This window comes from Myxine glutinosa, chromosome 9 (assembly GCF_964187855.1).
Source record: "Myxine glutinosa chromosome 9, kmMyxGlut1.1, whole genome shotgun sequence".
Classification (NCBI taxonomy): domain Eukaryota; kingdom Metazoa; phylum Chordata; class Myxini; order Myxiniformes; family Myxinidae; genus Myxine; species Myxine glutinosa.
In genome coordinates this window covers 100,718,686-100,741,961 of record NC_136269.1, presented here as the reverse complement: position 1 = coordinate 100,741,961, position 23,276 = coordinate 100,718,686, and the positions used below count along the sequence as shown (strand labels likewise).

At 45.7% G+C, this 23,276-nt stretch overlaps 2 protein-coding genes across 4 annotated transcripts in view; both read right to left on the bottom strand.

The window, feature by feature from the left end:
- Positions 1-23,276, bottom strand: part of LOC137435185 (uncharacterized) — a 367,117-nt gene that overhangs the window by 161,154 nt on the left and 182,687 nt on the right. The gene's annotated exons all lie outside the window — the stretch shown is intronic.
- Positions 1-23,276, bottom strand: part of LOC144888129 (RNA-binding protein 12-like) — a 131,157-nt gene that overhangs the window by 83,909 nt on the left and 23,972 nt on the right. For all 3 annotated transcript variants that reach the window (XM_068128745.2, XM_068128744.2, XM_078784583.1), the window contains exon 2: positions 19,873-20,043. In XM_068128745.2, coding sequence (XP_067984846.1) covers positions 19,873-19,939 — 67 coding nt within the window. In that variant the 5' untranslated portion in view covers positions 19,940-20,043. The remainder of the gene's footprint in view (positions 1-19,872; positions 20,044-23,276) is intronic.

The following is a 23,276-nucleotide window of genomic DNA, read 5'->3' as shown; positions in this document are numbered from 1 at the left end:
TCTCATCCTTCATCTTACCCTACTCCTCCCCTCCCCTGTCCTGTACCCGATGCTCCCCCTCTCTCTTCATTAACGGTATGGACCTCAAACATCCGGGGCCTTCGCTCAAACCTGACTGATCTCTCCATACAGGTTGCTTCTGACAATCCAGACTTGATCTGCTTAACAGAGACTTTCCTCCTTCAAGATGTCTCTGATTCCTTAATATCTCTTCCTGGTTACTCCCTCCTCCGGTATGATAGACCTGAGCCTCGGCCTGGTGGTGGGGTGGCTATCTTTATCAAAAACTCTCTACCTCACTCTCCTTGCACTGCCCTCTCTCCTCCTCACCCCCAGGAGTACCTCTGGCTACGGCTTCCTCTCCGCTCCCACCTTTTGTTCATATGTGTTCTGTACCGTCCCCCAAACAGTGATGACTCCATCTACATTTCACTGTCTGACAACATGGACCAACTTCTATCGACTCATCCCAACTCTCTCTTCCTCATATGTGGTGACTTCAATTGTCATCATGCCACCTGGTTGGTGTGGGTTCCTCTCTCACCAGTCATGGCACCTCAGCAAAGGACTTCTGTGACTCACTGGGATTGACACAATCTGTCAATTTCCCGACCCGGATCTCAGCCAATGGAGTATCTTCTCTTCTAGACTTGCTTATGACTAACTTCCCTGCTAATGTCTGCTGCTCTTCTTCTGCTCCAATCGGTTCTTCTGATCATGTGCTTGTCAAAGTGGACATCTCTCTGGCCATTCTCAGAGAGCCTCCTCAGCGTCGACGAGTCTGGCATTTCTCTCAGGCCGACTGGGACGGTCTTCAAGCAGCCATCAATCGTCTGGATTGGTCTCCCATCTCCACTGCCTCTGACATCAATTCTTCCTGGGAATTCTTCCAAAGCAAACTGATGGGAGGTGGTGAACAGCCTCCCTCCCAACTTCTCTCATGCACAGATTTATCCCATCTCGCCTTCAGTTGTCTTACCCTTCCTCCCGTCCATGGTACACTGAATCTTGTGGTGAGGCAGTTGCCCTGAAACAACTTGCCTTTGCCTCTTGGAAGGCTAATCCAACTGAAGGAAATCTCAGTTCCTTCCACCAAGCTCGGAACAAGTGTGTGTCTACCCTCAGGAGTGCCAGGAAGCACTATCTCTCCTCACTCAAGAATGAACTCTCAAACCTGTCTCCTTCCTCCAAATCCTGGTGGCGTCTGGTCAAATCCGTTTCTGGTGTTTGTTCCCCCTCCATCCCCTCCCTTACCTCAAATGGCCACACAGTTGACATCGCACGTGACAAAGCCGAATGCCTCAACTCTGTGTTTGCCTCAAAATCCTTAGTCCCAAACCCATCTCTCTCTGTTCCCACCTTTCCCAGTCGAACCAAACTGCTCCTGGACTCTGTGACCTTCTCTCCTGACAAGGTGGAGGAGTTTTTGTCAAACCTCGACTCTGATTCTGCAACTGGACCAGATGGCATCAGCCCACGGGTCCTAAAATCCTGCTCTGCCGCTCTATCTCACCCTCTCTCTGTTCTTTTCACCCTATCCTTTGCTCAAGGTCATTTGCCAGCATCCTGGAAATCAGCAAACATTACTGCTTTACACAAAAAAGGTGCAAAAACAGATCCTTGCAACTACAGACCAATCAACCTGCTCCCAATTATCAGCAATGTCATGGAATCCATAATTGTTTCGGATATGAAATCTTTCCTCTTCTCCAATGGCTTGATCTCTGATCATCAATTTGGTTTCAGACCATGTCACTCTACTCTGGACATGCTGCTTCTGCTGTCTCAACAATGGATGGAGGTCCTCAATGCCAAACAGGAAATCAGAGCTGTCTCCCTTGACATATCACGTGCCTTCGATACGGTCTGGCACCCAGCTCTGCTCACCAAACTCTCCTCCTGTGGTATCCATGGAAATCTCCATGCATGGCTTGCGGACTTCCTCTCTGGTCGTAGTCAACGTGTGGCCCTGAATGGATTTCTCTCATCTCCCCTTCCCGTTCAGGCTGGAGTTCCCCAAGGCAGTGTGCTGGGCCCTGTGCTTTTTCTGGTCTTTATCAATGATCTCTCCGACTCTCTGGAAAATCCTCTGTATCTCTTTGCTGATGACTCCGCTCTCTGCCGCTCCATTCCTCTTCCCTCAGATCGGCAGTCTGCAGCCTCCTCACTCTCTGAAGACCTGGACAAAATCACAGACTGGTCAAACATGTGGAACATGTCTTTCAATCCTGACAAATCTCACACTCTTACTATGTCTCTCCGAAAAGATCGACTGGACAACCCTCCCATCTACTTTCTCAACAATCCTCTCCAAGAAGTTCTGTCGCTCAAGCTTTTGGGTCTCACCATCTGCCATGATCTTTCTTGGGAAAACCACATTTCCAAGCTGGCCTCCAAAGCCAGTCGCCGACTGGGCATCCTCCGTCGTGCGAAGTCCTTCCTAGGCACACCTGAGCTCCTCTCCACATACAAGGCTTTCATCCGCAGCTCAATGGAATACTGTTCTCCCCTATGGGCTGGTGCTCCTGCCTCACACCTGGCTCGGCTTCACGCTGTTGAATCCAAAGCTTTCAGAATCATTGGAATCTCCCGCGATGAAGCTATCTCTGAGGGCCTTTCACTCACTCACCGCAGGCAGGTAGGTGGTCTTTCTGTCTTCTACCGACTCCTCTCCGGCCTTGCTCCCCCAGCTCTCTCTGTGCTCTGTCCCCCAAATATTCCTACAGGTCGCACAAGATCTGCCAGCCACCCTCTTATGGTTAAACTGCCGAAATCTCGGCTCTCTGCTCACCTTCACTCTTTCATTCCTCTTTTCTCCCGCCTCTGGAACAAACTCCCACTCACTTCAATCACACTCCTCCCTCCAGGTCTTCAAAACAGCTGTTCACCACCATCTCTTATCTTCCCCCATCCAAAACCTTGATCTTTTCTACCCCCACTAATTCACCCCAGATCCACCTTGTTTGAAATTCCAACTTCTTTCCTGGAAGTCTTGGCAGTGTCCATATGTTTTATACCTCTCCCACCCCCCCCACCCCCCCCTTCCCATGCCTCCCCCCCAAAGCCCTCTCCCTCCCACAGTTCTCTCGATGTCTCCATGTCTCTCGGTCCCTGCTCTCAAATGTTGTGTTTGTGTCCTTCCCCCTCTCTCCCCATCTTGTCTACCGCTCCCGATGTTATTTGTTTTGTGTGTCTGTTTGTCTTTCTGTGTGATTAATGTTCGCTCTTTCACGAGCCTCGATCTTGTATACAAAAAAAAAAAAAAAAAAAAAAAAAAATACTCTTCTCCATCGTCGGTCACTGCCACTTCATCCTCCCAGATGATGTCATCTTGAGTGCCATCAAGGGCATTAGATATGCAGCACTTGAGGAAGGCCCGCTCGATGATGGCTGCCGGCAACTCCTCCCAGACCTTCAGTATCCAGCTGCAGATCGTCGGGAGGTCCACCTTCCTCATCCTCCCAGTCTTGGTGAAGGTCTTATCCCCCGACAGCATCCACTCCGACCAGCAGCGCCGCAGACCGTCTTTGAACGGCTTGTTGACTGAAACGTCTAGCGACTGCAGCAGCGACGTCATGCCACCCAGGATCATCACCAGATCAGTGTTGAGCCCACTCAGCGTTGACTTGGTCTCCTCTGTCTTGTGACAACAGAAGGTGTCGAGGACGAGCATGCTCCGTTGCCGCGAAAGCCCACCAACTCGTCTCCCCCACACGACGTGGAGCCAGTCAGCTACCAGCACTTGGTCCATCCACCCCTTGGCCTGGGCACGAACGATTACACCCGGAGGAAATTTATCCTTTGGTAGCGTCTTCCTCTTGAAGATGATATGTGGCGGCAGCTTTCCCCCATCAGCGGTGCAAGCTAGCATAACCGTAAAATGATCTTTCTCATGACCCGTTGTAGTGATGGACACCGACTTGTCACCTTTAGCCGAGATGGTGGTCCCTCGAGGCACATCGAAGGTCAGCGGCATCTGATCTGCGTTGCCGATGCGGCTTAGGGGATAGTCGTGCTGCTTGCGGAACTTGATCACGAACTTCTGAAAATTAGCAGTCTTCTCTGCTATGTCATCAGGGAGACTCTGTGCGATGTGGGTTCGCCGGCGAATGGAAAGGCCATGACGACCCATGAACCTGTACGCCCAAGATGTACTGGCCGTGAAGTCATTGACCCCCGTTTCCCTGGCGATGAGTCGGGCCAGGAGTCGCAACGCTAGTGTCGCGATGGCGTGTCCCTCGGCTCGCTTCTCTCTCACCCACATTAGCAGTCTCTCCTCCAAGGCCGGCCACTGGGCTGCTTTGCCCCTCATCGCCTTCTTCTTCTTCGGCATCGTCTCCAGCGTCTGCTTGTTAGTCCGCCAGCGTTAGGGTGCATCAAACGCCCTTAGGTTCTTGGATTTTAATGTCTATTCTCTCAAATGTTACACTTGTTGGTAGAAGTATGTATGCAAAAAATAAATGAAATCAGAGGTGGTCCTGGGTGGCCACCGGCCACTTTTATATATTTAGGGCCATTTTCGGGGCCGCACTATGTAAAAATGTTTGATTTTGTTATTTTACACCCAAACCTAGTCATGTTTGGTATCAAATTGAAGGTCTTGATGAGAGGAATACAAATATAACAATTTTATGCAAAAAACGATGGTTTGATAATTAGTTTGTATTTTTACATGAATGAAATCGGAGGTCTAATCGTGGGTCCCATACTAGTAGTCTAATAATATCCTTTATTTTCTTTCAGATGGCAGATAAGAAGACCAGATTAGCAAGTGCCATTTTTGGTCTTGGCAATGCTTTTACAGAAGCAGATGGTACATTGACAGGAGTCCGCCTCCCAACTTGCCGGCAGGTTCTTCGATGCGTGATGTGGTACATCCAGAAAGAAATATGTGAAGGCAAACAAACTCAGCCACTGAAATGGAAATCTGCCAGCATCGTCCTTATCCAGCTGAAAAAATTCTACACTAAAGCAAATATTCCTATGCTTTCAGACCATCAATGCTGCAAACTAATACTTGACCTTCTTAATGACAATAACAAATTGCGTCAAATACCTGTTTCTCGCCGAGAATCTCCAAGCACTTTGGCTAAGTTGCAAACCATGAATGAACGTCTTGATAAGACCTTTGGTGTATGGACAAAAGATGCAATGACAAACATTAAGAATGAGGAAGATAGAGTATTTTTAGAGTCAATGAAATCTGACAGAGTAGCCTCATTTGGTGGTGTTGACAAGAAGAAAGTTGATAAAGATCATAGAAAAGAAAAACGCCTCTTAGCGGAAGCTTCAAGACGAGAACGTCATGAATCATCCAGTGTACAAGAGATGACGATTAGTTCTGTATGCTCTGATGATAGTGACTCTGCAGATAGCTTGGAAGAAACTGAAGAAGAGGCGATTCCAGAGTTTCAAAGGAAGCGTAGTCACCACAGATCAACATATGCAGGTACATCTGCCTTTATTCCTCATGATATTCTGAAAAGACATTCAGTTGTGTCTGTTGCTACTCGACTAAACATAACTCCTGTTCAACAGGTTGCGCTCACCAAAGCTGTAATTCAAGAGGCAGGAGGTGATCCACGTCGTGTGGCCAAGTCGTACTCAACTGCTGATAAGGCTCGACGATCAATAACAAGTGCTATCGCCAAAGATATTCAAGAAAATTGGATCGCCCCAACAGCTGCAACACTTCACTGGGATGGCAAGCAGATACCAACGCTCACAAACAAGAATGTCAAGGAAGAAAGATTGCCAGTGTTGGTTGGGAATGCCACTGATGTAAAGCTACTGGGGGTGGCTAGATATCCTCCTGGAAGTGATAGGTCATCAGGTGACATCATTGCCGAGCACACTTACACGTATCTACATTCATGGAAGTGCAAACAATCAGTTGTCAACTTATGTTTTGACACAACAGCATCAAACACTGGACACGTTACAGCTGCCTGTGTTACCATTCAATCAAAACTGGACCGTGCTCTTCTGTGGTGTGCATGTCGCCATCATGTTGGAGAGGTAATCCTGGATCATGTGTTTGACGTTCTCAAAATTGAGGCATCAAAGTCTCCAGAAGTATCTTTGTTCCAAAAATTCCAGAAGAATTGGGAACGCATATCGCATGCAAAGAATGAAAGTTTAACCAAAATTGACATTTCCATGTACAATGACTATGCACAACAGCTGCTTTTATCCTGCAAAAACAAGGTTTTAAGCACAATCCGCACAAGCGCTTCATACTGTAGGGAAGACTACAAGGAAATGGCACAACTCTGCCAGGTAGTCCTCGATGATGATGTCACAAAACAAGGAACACTCCACAGACCAGGGGCCATGCATAAAGCAAGGTGGATGTCAAAGATTCTTTATTCCATCAAAATATGCCTACTTGAAGAGCAAATTTCTCTACTACCTCGAGGAACTGTAACAACACAACATCAACAGAAAAAACTGAAGGAGTTTGTTGTTTTTGTTGTTTATATTTATTGTGATTGGTGGCTCATATGTCAGTCTGCTTCAAATGCCCCATGGTTTGATTTGTGCTTTTACAAGACTCTGCTCAACTATAAAGCTGTCAACTCAACCATTTCAGTCAGCGCTGTGAAAGCCTTTGATAGACATTTGTGGTATTTAACCCCAGAACTGGTTGTTTTGGCACTGTTCAGCAATGCAATTCCTCAAAAGGATCGTCGTGCCCTTGCAGATGTGTTACTGGCCATACAACCAGATGAAATGCCAAGCACTCCAAAACACCGCTACGGTTCTGGATATGGCAAACCGTCATTTCCAAAAATTACAGAAGCGACAACCCTGGCTGATCTTGTGAACGAGGACTCGTGGTTTACAGTAAACCTTCTTCACCTAGATATGACCTTCCTAACAGAGGATGTTGACACTTGGCAGAACAATGAGCACTTCAAGGCAGCCAAGTCCATTGTGGATGGGCTTAATGTTGTGAATGACCCTGCGGAGAGAGCAGTAAAGCTCGCAACTGATTTTGTCTCAACTGCAAGAAGAGAAGACCACTTCCAAAATCTTCTTCAAGTGGTTGAATGTGACCGCAAAGCGAGGCCAAATTTGCGGAAACGAGCAAAGTTGGAGTAGTGACATTGGCGTTGTGCTTAATACATTTTCAAACTTTTAATCAATGAAAGTACAATACTACAACACTGTACTACAACTTTGTAATATGAAGAACGATTTTGGTTAATTTTACATTGACATGTAAGGTTGTTTTAACTGTTTGATATTAGGCATTTAGTAAAAGTAGGACTTTACTTTTGTATATAGGTATAATGGTTAATTTTACATTATCTTGTAGTTAATTTTACATTATCTTGTAAAGTAGTTTAGCTGTGGCCCTAAATGGCCCTAAATATATAAAAGTGGCCGGTGGCCACCCAGGACCACCTCTGATTTCATCGATTTTTTGCATACATACTTCTACCAACAAGTGTAACATTTGAGGGAATAGACATTAAAATACAACAACTTTTTGAAAATCATGGGGCGTTTGATGCACCCTAGCCAGCGTCTAATGACTGACTCGTCGATTCCGAAGTGTCGGCCGGGCGCCTGATTACTAAACTCTTCTGCAAACCTGCAGGCACGGAGCTTGAAAGCTGCTGTGAATGATCGCGGTGCCATCTCGTGGTCTTGGTCAGGATAGATGCGAATGGTGAAGCTTGGTCTTGGTCAGGATAGAAGCGAATGGTGAATCTTGGTCTTGATAGCTCGAACAGGATAGAACGAATGGTGAAACTCCCCGTTGACCTCTCCGTTTTATACATTCGCCCAGCCCATGCGGCGGCATCAAAGCCGACTTCAATAGGTTAGGCCAGATTTTAAAAAAAGAGTTGTTGATCGTCTCCGCCCGACCCTACGAAACACACCCGACCTGAAACTTTATTTTTTTTTTTTTTGAAAAAAATCATCAAAAACGATCTTTTCACATTCAAATTTGGCGCCGTTCTGCACCGCATGCGCAGTGCGTGCTGCGCAGAGCGTCGCAAGTGCCTCGGGCAACTTCACCCATTTTACATTGGCCATTCATGGCGGCTATTGTGTGAGATTTTTCCCGCTGAAATCTGTATTGATTCGTGCTAGAATCGGCTTGAAATGCCTATTGTGATCGCATCAATAGCCCGTGAGGGCTCTTCCAAGACGGTGAAGGACTGGTTTGCGTGCAATATCGAATTGGATGTTACAATCTCTGACTTCTATGCAGAGTTCTCAGACGGCAAGTATGATGGGGATAGGGAGCCATTGCCTGACGATACACGCAGTACTTTTGTCAAAGTATTCGCCAGCCCCAGTAAAACTGACATGACGAAAGTTTCACCAGCTTGCAAAGTTTCTGATGTGACAAAGACTCTTGGCTAAACAACAAACAACTAAACAATGCATGAAACTTAAGAACATAAAAATAAACCCGTCCCAAATAGCAGTAAGTTGCATGCACGCTTGAACGCACGCGCACTTGACCTTGGGTAACAACATGGCGCCTATTGTTTCGTTGGCCAAACTCTCTCAATCTAAAGCTCTGACCCCAGCTAACAATACTCACGACCATCCCACACCATCTCTCTGTTCAACTTGGGTGGCTTTGGGTTTTGAAGCATCCTAATTTTCCAAAAAAACAAAAACAAACCATCAACCATCACACCCGAGCTAACAGTACCCACGACCAACTTACACTCTCTTCCTCCCCCCTCCACCCCCTCCCCCCCCCCCCCCACCAGCTGCCCCTCCACCATGCCCTCATAATCCCCCGACAACCGTCACCCTAGCCAACAATACTCACGACCACCCTTCACCACCACTACACAATCCCCCATCAACAATCTCTGTAACTAACGATACGACTACCCCACACAATCCCCCAACAACCATCACCTTAGGTAACAATATCCAAGACCAACCCACACACCCCGCCCCCTCCAACATCCGCAATCATTATCAGAATCCGAGCAGCTCGGAATGCACTGTCTCTATGTACTGTCACCAGCAGGATCACAGTGAGTTCACAATGTGATGTCACTGGCAAACTCGAAAATCGACACTCTTGGGCTTTTTTCGGCACTTTGTGATTCAGAAATGAAATAAAATCCACTTCAAATTAGACTGTGATTGATTGTCAATGATTTTCAGAAGAAATAAAAATTGGGTTCCCCTTTGAGGGTCTTTTGTGTGTTCGGGGTCTTTTGAGTCTTCGAGGCCTTTTGGGTCTTCGGGTCTTTTCAGTCTTTGGGGTCTTTTCAGTCTTTGGGGTCTTTTCAGTCTTTGGGGTCTTTTCAGTCTTTGGGGTCTTTTCAGTCTTTGGGGTCTTTTCAGTATTTGGGGTCTTTTAGGTCTTCAGGGTCTTTTCTGTCTTTTAGGTCTTCAGGGTATTTTGGGTCTTCGGGGTCTTTTCAGTCTTTGGGGTTTTTTCAGTCTTTGGGGTCTTCAGGGTCTTTTCGGTGTTGGGGTCTTTTGGGTCTTTTTATTATTTGGGGTATTTTGGGTCTTTTCAGTCTTTTAGGTATTTTGGGTCTTCAGGGTCTTCTTATCATTTGGGGTATTTTGGGTCATTTTGGTCTTTGGGGTCTTTTCAGTATTTGAGGTCTTTTAGGTTTTTTGTGTCTTTGGAGTCTTTTCGGTCTTTGGGGGTCTTTTAAGTCTTCGGAGTCTTTTGTGTCTTTGGGGTATTTTGGGTCTTCAGAGTCTTTGGGGTCTTTTCAGTCTTTAAGGTATTTTAGGTCTTCAGGGTCTTTTGTGTCTTCGGGTCTTTTTGGGTCTTTTCAGTCTTTGGGGTATTTTAGGTATTTTGGGTATTCAGGGTCTTTTCAGTCTTTGGGGTCTTTTTATTATTTGGGGTATTTTGGGTCTTTATGGTATTTTCAGTATTTGAGGTATTTTAGGTTTTTGGGTTATTTTGGGTCTTTTCAGTCTTTGGGGTATTTTCGGTCTTTTTATCATTTGGGGTATTTTGGGTCTTTTCAGTCTTTTAGGTATTTGGAGTCTTTTTTGTCTTTGGGGTATTTTGGGTCTTTTCAGTCTTTGGGGTATTTTGGGTCTTCAGAGTCTTTGGGGTCTTTTCAGTCTTTGAGGTATTTTAGGTCTTCAGGGTCTTTTGTGTCTTTGGGGTGTTTTGGGTCTTTTCAGTGTTTGGGGTCTTTTGGGTCTTTTTTTTTTGTACACTGAATCGAGGCTCGTGAAAGAGGGTACTTCGGGGTATTTTCGGTCTTTGGGATATTTTGGGTATTTTCAGTCTTTGGGGTCTTCAGGGTCTTTTAGGTATTTTTAGTCTTTGGGGTATTTTCGGTCTTTGGGGTATTTTAGATATTCTGAGTTGTCGGGGTCTTCGGGGTCTTTTCAGTCTTTGGGATATTTTAGGTCTTTTCAGTCTTTGGGGTCTTCTGGCTCTTTTTATTATTTCGGGTCTGTTCACTCTTTGGAGTATTTTGGGTCGTTTTGGGTCTTTTCAGTCTTTTTGGTATTCGGGGTCTTTTGGGTCTTCGGGGTCTATTTAGTCTTTGGGGTATTTTAGGTCTTTGGGGCCTTTTGGGTCTTTTCAGTCTTTGAGGTATTTTAGGTCTTTTTGATCTTTTCAGTCTTTGGGGTATTTTGGGTCTTTTGGGGTAGTTAGGGTCCTTGGGGTATTTTTGGTTATCGGGGTCTTCTCGGTATTTTAAGTTCTCGGGGGGGGGGGGGTGTGGGGGCGGTTGGCGGAGGGGATCTTTTGGGTCTGCTGGGTACTTTAGGTTAAGTATTTCAGGTTACATTTGTGGGTGGAGTCAGGTAAGCTGTCCAACTAATGGGTAAAGCCCAAACCCCTTTTCCCCACTCCACTTCCCTCCACAATCCCCCTTCAACTGTCACCCGAGCTAAAAATACTCATGACCACCTTAACCTCCTCCCCCATCCCATCACAATCCCCCATCCCATCACAATGGTCTCCCATCTCCACTGCCTCTGACATCAATTCTTCCTGCAAATTCTTCCAAAGCAACCTGCTCTCTCTCATGCACAGATTTATCCCATCTCATCTTCAGTTGTCTTACCCTTCCTCCCATCCATGGTACACTGAATCTTGTGGTGAGGCAGTTGCCCTGAAACAACTTGCCTTTGCCTCTTGGAAGGCTAATCCAACGGAAGGCAATCTCATTTCCTTTCACAAAGCCCGGAACAAGTGTGTGTCTACCATCAGGAGAGCCAGGAAACTCCATCTCTCTACTCTCAAACCTGTCTCCCTCCTCCAAATCCTGGTGGCATCTGGTCAAATACGTTTCTGGTGTTTGTTCCCCCTCCATCCCCTCCCTTACCTCAAACGGCGACACAGCTGACTCCGCACGTGAAAAAGCTGAATGCCTCAACTCTGTGTTTGCCTCTAAATCTTGTGTCCCAAACCCATCCCTCTCTGTACCTACCGTACCCAGTCGTACCCAGCTGCTCCTGGACTCTGTGTCCTTTCCTCCTGACAAGGTGGAAAAGTTTCTGTCAACCCTCGACTCTGATTCTGCAACTGAACCTGATGGCATCAGCCCATGGGTCCTAAAATCCTGTTCTTCCACTCTTTCACTCCCTCTCTCTGTTCTCTTCGCCCTCTCTTTTGCTCAAGGTCAACTGCCATCTGCTTGGAAATCAGCAAACATCACCGCATTACACAAAAAGGTGCAAAAACAGATCCTAGCAACGACAGACCAATCAGCCTTCTCCCAATTATCAGCAAAGTCATGGAATCCATCATTGCTTCTGATATGAAATCTTTCCTCTTCTCCAATGGCTTGATCTCTGTTCATCAATTTGGTTTCAGACCAGGTCACTCTACTCTGGACATGCTGCTCCTGCTGTCTCAACAATGGATGGAGGTCCTCAATACCAAACAGGAAATTAGAGCTGTCTCCCTCCAACCCCTGCTCTGCGGGGAAAATGGCCTCGAAAGGTGGTTTTTCTTTCCCTCGACATATCACGTGCCTTTGATACGGTCTGGCAACCCGCTCTGCTCACCAAACTCTCCTCCTTTGGTATCCATGGAAATATCCATGCATGGCTGGCGGACTTCCTCTCTAGTCGTAGTCAACGTGTGGCCCTGAATGGGTTTCTCTCATCTCCTCTTCCTGTTCAGGCTCGAGTTCCCCAAGGCAGTGTTCTGGGCCCTGTGCTTTTTCTTGTCTTCATCAATGATCTCTCCGACTCTCTTGAAAATCCTCTCTATCTCTTTGCTGATGACTCCACTCTCTGCCACTCCATTCCTCATCCCTCAGATCGGCAGTCTGCAGCCTCATCACTCTCTGCAGACCTGGACAAAATCACTGAATGGGCAAAAAAGTGGAACATGTCTTTCAATCCTGACAAATCTCACACTCTTACGATGTCTCTCCGAAAAGACCGACTGGACAACCCTCCCCATCCACTTTCTGAATAATCCTCTCCAAGAAGTTCTGTCACTCAAGCTTTTTGGTCTCAATATCTGCCATGATCTTTCCTGGGAAAACCACATTTCAAATCTGGTCTCCAAAGCCAGTCGCCGACTGGGCATCCTCCGTCGTGCGAAGTCCTTCCTTGGCACACCTGAGCTCCTCACCACATACAAGGCTTTCATCCGCAGCTCAATGGAATACTGCTCTCCCCTCTGGGCTGGTGCTCCTGCATCACACCAAGCTCGTCTTCATGCTGTTGAAACCAAAGCGTTCAGAATCATTGGAATCTCCCGTGATGAAGATACCTCCGAGAGCCTTTCACTTACTCACCACAGGCAGGTCGGTGGTCTTTCTGTCTTCTACCGACTCCTCTCTGGCCTTGCTCCTCCAGCTCTCTCTGGGCTCTGTCCTCCAAATATTCCTAAAGGTCGCACAAGATCCGTTGGTGGATCGTGGCCGTTGGTCTGCTCTCTGGTCGGTCCCGGCTCTGCTCCTGGATTCGCCTGCCCGGCTCTTCCACCGTTGCCTCAGGCCCGCTCCCGAACTGTCCTGCGCCTCGTCTGCCGCTTCGGCCTTTACTGTCTTGCTCGCCACTTCCACTGGCAAGGCCTACTCGTCCTCCTCGACCTTGGCCTTGTTCTCGTCCCCTTTGCTCCTGCCTGACATGGCTCAAAGGTACTCCGCTGCAAGGCTACTTCTGCTCAACACTTACTCCACCCCATCATGCATCTCTGCAATCAAATACCACGGACTCCTGCGACGACCCAGATATATTCATAGAGGCTCTGGTCGTAAGTTTGTTTACTTACAAACAGGTCACTTCATTCCCATACTCTGGTCGGCTCAGCGCACTCCCACTCATTGTCCCAGCGCACCTGGTCACAGCAACGCACACGATCGCACCTCCTGTCTGCAAACCCTAGCTAAATCACCTGAGTTCATCCCCACCGTACAAACAAACATGAAGCTCACCCTGTTCAATACCCGGTTCCCTCAACAACAAAAGCCTCATCCTGAACGACGACATTCTGGATAATAAACTGGACTTTCTCTGTCTCACTGAAACCTGGCAACAACCTCTGGACTACTTCTCACTCAACCTCACTACACCCAATGGATATTCATACATCAATAAACCACGCTCGGAGGGCCGAGGTGGTGGAATTGCCGTAATACGCTGCGAGAGTCTGTCTGCTGCTCTTCTTCTGCTCCAATCGGCTCATCTGATCATGTGCTTGTTAAAGTGGACATCTCTCTGACCATTCTCAGAGAGCCTCCTCAGCGTCGACGAGTCTGGCATTTCACTCAGGCCAACTGGCACGGTCTTCAAGCAGCCATCAATCATCTGGACTGGTCTCCCATCTCTACCGCCTCTGACATCAACTCATCCTGGGAATTCTTTCAAAGTAAATTGCTCTCTCTCATGCACAGATTTATCCCATCTCTTCTTCAGTTGACCTCCTGCCCTTCCTCCCGTCCATGGTACACGGAATCTTGTGGTGAGGCTGTTACCCAGAAACAACTTGCTTTCGTCTCCTGGAAAGCAAATCCAACGGAAGGAAATCTCATTTCCTTTCACAAAGCCCGAAACAAGTGTGTGTCCACCCTCAGGAGAGCCAGGAAACAATATCTCACCATTCTCAAGACCGAACTCTCTTATCTGTCTCCCTCTTCCAAATCCTGGTGGCGTCTGGTCAAATCTGTTTCTGGTGTTTGTTCCCCCTCCATCCCCTCCCTTACCTCCCTTACCTCAAACGGCTACACGGCTGACTCCGCACGTGAAAAAGCTGAATGCCTCAACTCTGTGTTTGCCTCTAAATCTTGTGTCCCAAACCCATCCCTATCTGTACCCACCGTACCCAGTCGTACCCAGCTGCTCCTGGACTCTGTGTCCTTTCCTCCTGACAAGGTGGAAAAGTTTCTGTCAACCCTCGACTCTGATTCTGCAAATGGTCCTGACGGCATCAGCCCACGGGTCCTAAAATCATGTTCTTCCGCTCTTTCACTCCCTCTTTCTGTTCTCTTCACCCTCTCTTTTGCTCAAGGTCATCTGCCATCTGCTTGGAAATCAGTCAACATCACCGCTTTGCACAAAAAACGTGCAAAAACAGATCCTAGCAACTACAGACCAATCAGCCTCCTCCCAATTATCAGCAAAGTCATGGGATCCATCATTGCTTCAGATATGAAATCTTTCCTCTTCTCCAATGGCTTGATCTCTGACCATCAATTTGGTTTCAGACCTGGTCACTCGACTCTGGACATGCTGCTTCTGCTTTCTCAACCATGGATGGAGGTCCTCAACACCAAACAGGAAATTAGAGCCGTCTCCCTTGACATTTCACGTGCCTTCGATACGGTCTGGCACCCCGCTCTGCTCACCAAACTCTCCTCCTTTGGTATCCATGGAAATCTCCACGCATGGCTGGCGGACTTCCTCTCTGGTCGTAGTCAACGTGTGGCCCTGAATGGGTTTCTCTCATCTCCTCTTCCTGTTCAGGCTGAAGTTCCCCAAGGCAGTGTTCTGGGCCCTGTGCTTTTTCTGGTCTTCATCAATGATCTCTCTGACTCTCTTGAAAATCCTCTCTATCTCTTTGCTGACGACTCTACTCTCTGTCGCTCCATTCCTCATCCCTCAGATCGGCAGTCTGCAGCCTCCTCACTCTCTGCAGACCTGGACAAAATCACAGACTGGGCAAACAAATGGAACATGTCTTTCAATCCTGACAAATCTCACACTCTTACGATGTCTCTCCGAAAAGACCGACTGGACAACCCTCCCATCCACTTTCTGAATAATCCTCTCCAAGAAGTTCTGTCACTCAATCTTTTGGGTCTCACTATCTGCCATGATCTTTCCTGGAAAAACCACATTTCAAATCGGGCCTCCAAAGCCAGTCGCCGACTGGGCATCCTCCGTCGTGCGAAGTCCTTCCTTGGTACACCTGAGCTCCTCACCACTTACAAGGCTTTCATCCGCAGCTCAATGGAATACTCCTCTCCCCTCTGGGCTGGTGCTCCTGCCTCACACCTAGCTCGTCTTCACGCTGTTGAAACCAAAGCGTTCAGAATCATTGGAATCTCCCGCGATGAAGCTAACTCCAAGGGCCTTTCACTCACTCACCGCAGGTAGGTTGGTGGTCTTTCCGTCTTCTACCGACTCCTCTCTGGCCTTGCCCCCCCAGCTCTCTCTGGGCTGTCCCCCAAATATTCCTACACGTCACACAAGATCTGCCTGCAACCCTCTTATGGTTAAACTGCCAAAATCAAGACTTTCTGCTCACCTTCACTCCTCTTTTCTCCCACCTCTGGAACAAACTCCCTCACTCTCTTCAATCCCACTCCACCCTCCAGGTCTTTAAAACAGCTGTTCACCACCATCTCTTATCTTCCCCCATCCAAAACCTTGATATTTTCTACCCCCGCTAATTTCGGTCCCCTTGTGTTTTATACCTCACCCCCCCCCCCTTCCCACGCCTCCTCCCCCCAAGCCCTCTCCCTCCCACACTTCTTCCTGCTCTCAAATGTTGTGTTTGTGTGCTTCCCCTTCTCTCCCCATCTTGTCTTCCGCTCCCTCTTTTTATATATTTTGTTTTTCTGGTTGATTTGTTTGTGAAATAAATGTTAGCTCTTTCACGAGCCTCGATTCAGTATACAAAAAAATAAAAAAATAAAAATACGCCGGCAGGACATCAAGACCAGCCTCATCTCCATCTCATCTGCTCCATCATTTGAACACCTGGCTTTTAAACTTTCTGGTCACACACAGTCAGTCATGGCTGTCTACCGCCCTCCCAAACCACACCCATCATTCCTGTCTGACTTCTCCTACTTTCTGACCCAGCTCTGTTCCCTCTCCCCCTCAATCCTCCTCCTCGGTGATTTCAATATCCACATGGACTCCACTGACTCCACAATAACCACTGACTTCACTGATTTACTCACCTGCTTTAACCTCACTCAACATGTCAACTTTCCTACCCATAACCGTGGGCACATTCTGGACCTTGTCTGCTCTACTGGATTAATTTTGCACCATCTCTCTGGCTCCGACCTCACCCTCTCTGACCACTTAGCCATCACTATGACCATCAACATCCCCACCCCAGCACCAAGGCATTAGCGCACTGTCAACTTCCGTAAGCTAAACGCTCTTTCACCTACCTCATTCTCATCCACCCTCTCTGAAAAAATGTCGACTTCTCCCTTCGTTGACCTCCACACCCCTTCTGACCTCACTGACTACTACAACCACACTCTCTCCTCCTGCCTTGACCAGCTTGCGCCTATAAACACCAAATCAGTTTCTTTCACCCATTCTGCTCCCTGGTTTACCCCTGAACTCCGCCTGATGAAAACTCGTGCTCGCCAACTTGAAAGTCTCCGCAATAAAACAGGTCTCACAATTCACTCCCAAGCCTACAAGGACCACCTACAGCACTACAAAGATGCCCTCTCCCGCGCCCGCTCCGCCTACTACTCTCAAATTATCCACTCTGGCTCCGGAAACCCAAAAGCACTCTTCTCTACAATAAACAAACTCCTCAGCCCCCTGAACACCACCACCCAGTCATTCACAGTAGACAACTGCATCTCCTTCCTTCCATTCTTCCAAAGCAAAATTGACAACATCTACAACAGCTTAACCACCACCGCACCCGCTCCCCCTCAAACCACCTCCCCCCCCCCCCCCCTTATCCTGCCAAACCCTGTCTCAGTTCTCCCCAGTCTCCCCTACTGACCTCTCTGAACTCCTCATAGGAATGAAAACTGCCACCTGCACTCTTGACCCCATCCCCTCCAGCCTTGTCAAGGCCTCCCTTCCTGCTCTCTCTCCACTTATCACTGCAACAATAAACTCCTCCCTGTCTGCAGGCATCGTCCCACCATCCCTCAAAATTGCTGCTGTTACCCCCATTTTGAAAAAACCTGGACTAAACCCTGACACCCTGAACAACTTCAGACCCATCTCCAACCTACCCTTTCTGTCAAAAGTTTTGGAACGCGCTGCAGCCACTCAACTCAAACATCACCTCTCTGCCAATAACCTGTATGAAACATTCCAATCCGGATTCCGCTCCAACCACAGTACTGAAACTGCTCTCCTCAAAATCACCAACGACCTTCTCCTCTCCTCTGATGCCGGCAACCTCAACATTCTCATCCTCCTCGACCTCAGCGCCGCCTTTGACACCATCAATCACACCATCCTCCTCACCCGACCTGAAACCACCTTTAACATTACCGGCACTGCCCTCTCTTGGATCAAATCATACCTCTCTGACAGACGCCAGTTCATCTCCATCAATAACTGCAAATCCCCCACTGCTCCCCTCCCCCAAGGTTCAGTTCTTGGCCCCCTCCTCTTCATCCTGTACCTGTCCCCCCTTGGTCACTTAATCCGCCATCATGGTCTCCAATTCCACTGCTTCGCCGATGACATCCAGCTTTTCATCTCCACCAAGTCCATCTCCACCGCCACCCACTCTATCCTGACAAACTGCATCACTGAAATAAAATCCTGGCTTCAAATCAACTTCCTCAAACTTAACTATGATAAATCTGAAATAATCATCATTGGCCCAAAAACGCTCACTAAATCACCCACAACTTTGCCCTCAACATCGACGGTTTCCCAGTATCCACCTCCCCTCACATCCGGAATCTTGGCATCATCTTTGACCAAACCCTCTCCTTCGACAAATACACGAAACAGATCACAAAGACAGCCTTCTTTCACCTGAAAAACATCGCCCGTCTCTGTCCATCCCTCTCCTCCACGGCTGCAGAAACCCTCATCCACGCCTTAATCACCTCCCGTCTGGACTAATGCAACAGCCTCCTCTATGGTTCACCCTCAATAATCACCAATAAACTCCAATACATTCAGAACTCCGCTGCCCGTCTACTCACCCATTCCCGAATCCGTGACCACATCACCCCCGTCCTTTATAAGCTTCACTGGCTCCCCATCCCCCAGAGAATCCAGTACAAAATCCTCCTCTTGACCTACAAAGCCCTCCATAACCTGGCCCCATCCTACCTGACTGACCTCCTCTCCAGACACACTCCCACCCGCAACCTCCGCTCTGCTGGTACCAACCTCCTGACCCCCCCATCCGGACCAAATTCAGATCCTGGGGGGACTGGGCCTTCTCCATCGCTGCTCCCACCCTCTGGAACTCACTACCTCACACCATCAGAGACTCCTCCTCACTCACCACATTCAAAACATCACTCAAGACCCACCTGTTCAACACTGCATTCAACATTTAACCCACAGCATTTAACCCCTGACTATCTCTTCTCCTTCCTTTTGCTTTGATTATTTACCTGTTGATTTTTGCCTTTTTGCACTTGTTTTTTGTACTCTGTCAAAGCGCCTTTGGACAATAATAAATGTATTATTATTATTATTATTATAAGATCTGCATGCAACCCTCTTATGGTTAAACTGCCAAAATCAAGACTCTCTGCTCACCTTCACTCTTTCATTCCTCTGTTCTCCCACCTCTGGAACAAACTCCCACACTCCCTTCAATCCCACCCCTCCCTCCAGGTCTTTAAAACAGCTGTTCACCACCATCTCTTATCTTCCCCCATCCAAAACCTTGATCTTTTCTACCCCCGCTAATTTCACCCCAAATCCTCTTTTTTGAAATACCAACTTCTTTCCTGGAAGTCGTTGGTGTCCTTGTGTTTGTACTTCTCCCACCCCCCCCCCCCCCTTCCCATGCCGCCTCCCTCCAAGCCCCCTCCTTCCCACACATTCCCGATGTCCCTCACAAATGTTGTGTTAATGTTCATGTTGTGCTTCCCCTTCTCTCCCCATCTCATCTACCGCTCCCCTTTTTATATACTTTGTTCGTTTGTCTGTTTGATTTGTGTGTGATAAATGTTAGCTCTTTCACGAGCCCCAATTATGTATACAAAAAAAAAAAAAAAAATGGGTGAAGTGCGGACATGCGGACATACATACATACATACATAGATACATACATACATACACTTGCTCCATTATATATAGATTGTTGCATTTTATTTGTCGTGTTTGTTTATTCGTTGTGGTTTCGGTATAAACCCGTGTGTTCTGTTCAGGTAAACGTGTTGCAGCCTCCATCTCGTGTGTGCTCATAACCTCCATATTCGGGCGTTTGCCTCGGAAGTAAAAAGCGTTCAGCTATTCGTGACGGTCTTAATCGCCAGTGACAGGACACTATTATATATTAATGGATGCTTCATAGTGATTGTCATTCGTGGATAAATTATTTTTATCAAGTATAGAAATGTATTCGGAAAAACCTACCATGTTTTTAAAAGCACACTCTAGCCAGGCCCGTTTTAAATGTCATTAACCTGCCAAGGGCACTCGTGCGTTGTGACCTGAAGGAATGCACAGCCTTCCATTCACCTTAACTCCCTTTCTACACCATCTACTATCTGCAACAACAAGCTCCAGTCATAAACTCACCACACCCATTGTTTCTCCTGCTGCAAGCCGAGCTGGGAATTATTGACTTCCGTGTTGAACATTTCATGCTGGTCAAAACTGCATTCTTCCTTTTTGAGTTCGGATCTCACCTCCTTATCAGATCGGAGTCCCGGGCAAGAGTACACAGCTGTTTCTCATCAATCACCCCACCTGCAGCAAAGTGTGTTTATATAAGTGCTGTGCCCCAGCAATCGACAGGAGAGCTTCATACTGTGCTCAGTACTTGTTGAAGCTCCTCCATGCATGCATGTTTCTTTTCCTTTGATGTGTAAACTCTATTAAACAAGTGAATAAAAATTTTTATGCTAACTTATAAAAGACAATGTAGGGATGACAAACTACAGTCTAAAAAAGGTCCTAAACAAGTACACATACATTCAAAGTACACCGCCCCCATGCCAAATAATTAAATATCCTACAGCGCGGCATTGCCGGGGCGCCTCCGGCGCCCGGCAATACCGCAGTGCAGCTCATAGAGGCTGCATTGGGAGGGAGAGGTGTACACTAATTGATTGATTAATTGTATAATTAAAATCAATAAAAGATTATCACAAAATATTTTCTTAATCAATTGGCTAATACCATAACAAAACCACTCGTGCTTCATCCGAAGATGTATCTTTTAGAAATTTAATCAAATAAGTCATTAATAAAAAATTAAATAATTAATTGATTAATCAATAAGTAATTCATCGATTAATCAATAAATAATGAATCGATTAAATGATTAATCAATTAATCAAAAACATCCTTGATAGCCACATCACTTGGTCACTGTCATGTCCAAATATTAGCTTCCCAGCTCAAAAGGTGCCTGAGATATTGGCCAAATGAGAAAGAAAATAAATAAATGATTAATAATGAAAATAAATAAATAATAATCATTAAAAAATTAAATTATCAATCAATTCGGTCACAGAACACATAAACCACCACCATTTCATCAGAATCTGTAACTGGGGGAAAAAAATTTTTTTTAGTAATTCATCGAATAATTAAATAATTAATCGATACATTGATTAATTGATTAATCAATAAATCAAAAATATCCTTGATAGCCACATCACTTGGTCTCATGTCCAAATATTAGCTTCTGAGCTCAAAAGGTGCCTGAGATATTGGCCAAATGAGAAAGAAGATAAATAAATGATTAATAATGAAAATATACACAAAGAATTAAGTTAAGCACCCCTACACAACGAATTAAGGTAAGCACCCCCTAATATATATTCTTTGTGTATATGTATACATTGGCATATATTCTAAGGTATGTGAGATCAAATAATGATTGGTATGACATTAGCAATTATCCATTGATGAAATTGAGTGATCAAAGTGAAAAAAAGTGATTGGTTGAGTCAGTGATCCGATCACGTGGGTCCTACACACGTTATTGACGCAAAGATCGCTAGAGGTCTTCTCAGAACAATGACTGTACGTTAGAAAACATAAACGTCATCCACACTGTCCGTGATGGACCTATAGCTCCATACTTAAATTGAGGTGAAAATATGCCTAAAATTCCCAAAAAATTTCACCTTAAATTATTCAGAATAAAATATTGAAAACGGCATGATTGTTATGTTTTTATGTGACCATAATATCACTTCTCCAGAAAATATAGCAATATCATGGGTATATTACACTGTTTTGACGACAACAAACTTGTAATGTGCGAGGTTGTAAAAAAACGGGGGGGGTGCTTAACTTAATTCTTTGTGTATAAATAAATAATAATCATAAAAAAATCAAATTATTAATCAATTCGGTCAGAGAACACAAAAACCACCACCATTTTATCAGAATCTGTAAGTAAAAAAAAAAAAAATTTTTTGTCATTAATCAAATAATTAAATAATTAATCGATTAATCGATTAATTGATTAATTAATAAATCAAAAATAGCCTTTGCAGCCAAATCACCTGGTCATTGGCATGTCCAAATATCAGCTTCCTAACTCAAAAGGTGCCTGAGTTAATGGTCAGAAGAGAAATGAAATTTAATTAATTAAATAAGTACTTAATTAATCGCTAATAATTAAATAACTCATCAATTAATTGATTAATCAAAAATCAAAAAATACCGTTTTTGACAAAGGACTTGCTCACTATTGTGCCGAAATTTCAGCTTCCTAGCTCAAAGGATGGCTGAGATATCGCCCGGACAAACAAACAAACAACCAAGAAAACAAACAACCAGAGTGAAAACTGAGTACTCTCTTTCAGCGTGCGTCACTGCCGAGCCCCCTTCGGTGCCCAGCAATAACGATTTGCAATGCCTGGAGATGGCATAGGAAAGGAGCGGTGTACAACAAGATAGGGATGATGTTGGTTTAGAGAGTAGCTAAGAGTATTGCCATCACATAACAATTCCTACATCACTGCCTCATATACACTTCATCAGTCATTGCTTCAAGCTTCTACAAACATTTCACTGGTTACCACAGTACTTGATTACTCCTGTGGTCTAGCCACATACTGAGACTCTACAAATTAGCAGTCCGAGTATAATGTTATATCAGTACATGATCATCAACTTCTTACAAACTGCATGGACATCTCTAAAAACAGCAATCTATAATTATCTCCATTTGTGATTGGTTACTCTTAAGTTGATAAAAACTTTCATAAAAAAGAAAAGTAGGAAAGACAACTGAAGCTGCAAGAAGTCCCTGCAATTACACAGGAGCTTCTTATAGTTATGCAGAAATGAAATATAGGAGCTTCTAATAATTTTAGCTCAGCCTAGCCCTAGACAATAGTCTGGAGGCAGTGATGTACGGATTGTTATGTGATGGCAATACTCTTAGCTACTCTCTAAACCAACATCTATCTTGTTTAGGACCTTTTTTAGACTGTAGTTTGTCATCCCCACTTTGCTTTTTTAATTTAGCATAATTAGGTTTACTCTCCATGAAATGGAGTAACCTATTATTACTGCTAGCGTTTTTCTTATGAGGTTTACTCTCCATGAAATGGAGAGTAACCTATTATTACTGCTGGAGTTTTTCTTATTATTATTATTATTCTTCCACCCTATTTTGCACCTCCGAAAAATTCATAATTAATGTTCTCAACAACCACTGGTCGGATTGACAGGAAATTTTCATCAAATGATCGTCTCGGCTCCTATAATTTTTTAGTGCTAATTATGACGTCATAGGTCACGTGGTATGGGCGCCATCTTGTAAAACAAATTCAACTTTTGGGTCATTCCATGTCAAATCATCAAAGAATCTGCCGTCATCTCTCAGATTTTTGTAAAACTTTGGGAACCAATTGGGACCCATGAAAAACAGCTAGAACTCAAATATTTTTGCTAACAGCCTCTTAATTAGTGAGATACAGGTTAACGAACTTTGGACTAATTAGCGCGATGTCGCG